This window comes from Etheostoma cragini, chromosome 6 (assembly GCF_013103735.1).
Source record: "Etheostoma cragini isolate CJK2018 chromosome 6, CSU_Ecrag_1.0, whole genome shotgun sequence".
Classification (NCBI taxonomy): Eukaryota; Metazoa; Chordata; class Actinopteri; order Perciformes; family Percidae; genus Etheostoma; species Etheostoma cragini.
The window spans coordinates 27,559,172-27,561,936 of record NC_048412.1 but is presented as its reverse complement, the minus strand read 5'-3'; the positions used below and the strand labels follow the sequence as shown (position 1 = coordinate 27,561,936).

Here is a 2,765-nt window from a genome sequence, read left to right as displayed (position 1 = left end):
GAGAGAGAGAGAGAGAGAGGCAGAACAGAACAGAACAAAGTAGTTCTGGTGATGGCGTGATGCGGTTTTGATGTGGAAGAGCTGCAGAAAAATCCAAGCGCCGCCCCAAAAAAACAGTGTGAGCTGCAGAAATGACGAGGAGCATGTGGTGCAACACGAGCGATCCAACTTGCTAATGAGAACACACAGGCAGGCGTCCTAAAACACACACACACACACACACACACACACACCACACACACCGATGCAAATGAGTACAGACAGAGTTTGCAGGTAGACACAGATACTAAAAACATCAACCATACAACCTCCATTTTTACATCATCTCTTTCTCTCTCTGTCTCTGTCTGTCTCTCTCTCTCTCTTTTTCTTTCATTCTTTCTGTCTCTCCAGCTAATGGCTACATCAGTGCCAGGGCCTCCCCGGGCCTGCTCTCCGTCTCCAACGGCAACAGCCTGGGGAAAGTAGTCCCGGCTAAGTCTCCGCCTCCGCACAGCCCTCAGATGGTCAACAGCCGCAAGCCGGACCTGAGGGTCATCACCTCGCAGAGCGGCAAGAGCCTCATGCAGCTGGTGAGTGGACAACACAACCACGGCAGCCATGTTGGGTCCTAAACCCACAGGGAAGCAGGGTTAACGCGGGAAACCAAGGTATTTACAAAAATAAGCAACAAAAACTGAACTGACTAAACTGAAACTAAGTAAATACCACAACCTCACTAAACTTACTCTATAAGGCCAGCTTCAAAAAGTCATGAAAATAGAGATGAATGTATATAATTTCAAGTATTTTAGCTCTAATAGACCACCAATGAACAAAGGAGACTGCGTGAATTTCCTTCAACTCTCGTGACATTGAACTGAACTTGACGTGAGATGGTGCTGTGCTGTAATTGCTCTTCAACCAACATGACATCATGACTTTGCTTAAACACACAAGCGTGTGGGGTGTGTGTTATCTGTACGTATTTCAAGCTATCCGCGTGTGCGTCTTCGCTGCACACAGCGGACGTACACATACACGCCGCTTGCCGTTTTAACGCGAGAAGAAAGCGACTGTTAAGTTTAGGAAACGTGACACGCGTGACACGACCCCGGGTCTCCTGGGTGGAGGTCCTGTGTTTTACCCATCCACCACCCAGACAACTCCTACTACTCGCTACGGCGTGAATTCACACGCCATCGCAAGGTGATGCAAGTCAATGGAGGCCAGTAGGCGTCTTAATAACTTGGATGCAATGGTACATGAGTTGGCGTGTGATCCATTTCATGAGATCAGTGTGTTATATCGGACTTTAAAGTAGCGCTAAGATCTCGATCTTATCTCCAGATGTAAACCGCTTCCTATCGGCAAGTCAGTTCATTTTAACTTCTGCAGCATTTGAATCTGTCTAAATGAAGCGTACTTTAAGGTTAACTGCGCTAAGAAGTCCATCAGACAAATCCAACCGGACTTCTTGGGGAGGTTTGAGAAACATTTCACATGTTATTTCAAAGAAATGTGAATATTTCACTCAACATCTGGATCAGATGTTTCTGCGGCATTCAGCCATCGATCTGTGCGGCTGCATTTTGACTTTATAGTCCATGAGTTCAACTTTTAAAGTCGAGTGTGCAACATAGCTTAAAAAAACTTGAATCCCTGTAAGTGTGAATGTCCCTATATACTATAAACAATACATACTATGTCCCTCATGTTGTCCTCGGGTCAAATTAACCCGTTTTACTATATCTATGTTCTTTATAATTCCCCAAAATAACATGATTGATTCCACCCAACGCTCTAGGGCAAGTACACATCTCTACTTTCATTAATTTTGGGGCGTCTTATTCAGTTTTATAGCATTTAAAAAACAAGTTGAAGTGTTTTTGAAATAGTTTTGAGTAAAAGTTGACATATTCCAGTCTGTGATTATCATCAACATCCATTCCTTTAATTTTAGTTTCAATAATTCCTAATTTCTGCTTTTCTAACTCTAACTCAAACATTAGGTATAATCTCCTATAAATGAGGTTTATTGACCATAAATTCCAAAAATAACTGTAAAACTATACTTACTAAGTTAGGGTTACGTAGTGTTGAACGTCAAAAAAAGTGAAAAACATTGAAATTAAAGAGACAAACGCGTAAGAAAAAGTTAATAACATTGATTAACCCTTGTGTTGTCCTCCCGGTCAAAAAGATTAAAACTTAATGTATTTTTTCACCCTTTTTTCACCATTTTCAACGTCTTTCCACCTTACTACCACTAGTTTTACACTACTTTTTGGAATCCATGGTCAATAACCCTCATTTAAATAGAATTATACCTAATATTTGAGCTAATAAAGCAGAAATTATGAATTATTTTGACCAATAGTTAAGATCAGAGGAACATCTGTTGAGTGGATGAGTTTGGTCAGGATGATGATTTGAAACCAGTTAAATTTACACCCGAAAATCAACAAAAGTGAATAATCATATTTGCAAAGAGCGTTGCATGGAATCCATCCTTTTCTTGTGGTAATTTGGTTAAAAAAAAAACCATATTTCTGATACAGATATTATTAAAAGGGGTCAAATTTGACCCGAGGACAACAGGAGGGTTAAAAGGCGTCAATAAAAGTGTTGATTTTTCGATTTTGACAGGAAGGAAACACGAGGGTTAAACAAAACGCTTCTTTCCTTAACTTTAGATTAAGTTCCTTTTTGATGTGTGCTCATATCTCACTGCAGTTAGTTGTTGCAGAACGGTAACCGTCCTCTGTTTTTTACCCCCCCCTCCT

General features: G+C 40.9%; 1 protein-coding gene across 1 annotated transcript in view; it reads left to right on the top strand.

Moving 5' to 3' along the window:
- The window catches only part of LOC117945927 (myocyte-specific enhancer factor 2D homolog), a 29,168-nt gene that overhangs the window by 10,411 nt on the left and 15,992 nt on the right, over window positions 1-2,765 (top strand). The window contains exon 2 of the mRNA XM_034873671.1: window positions 394-572. Coding sequence (XP_034729562.1) covers window positions 394-572 — 179 coding nt within the window. The remainder of the gene's footprint in view (window positions 1-393; window positions 573-2,765) is intronic.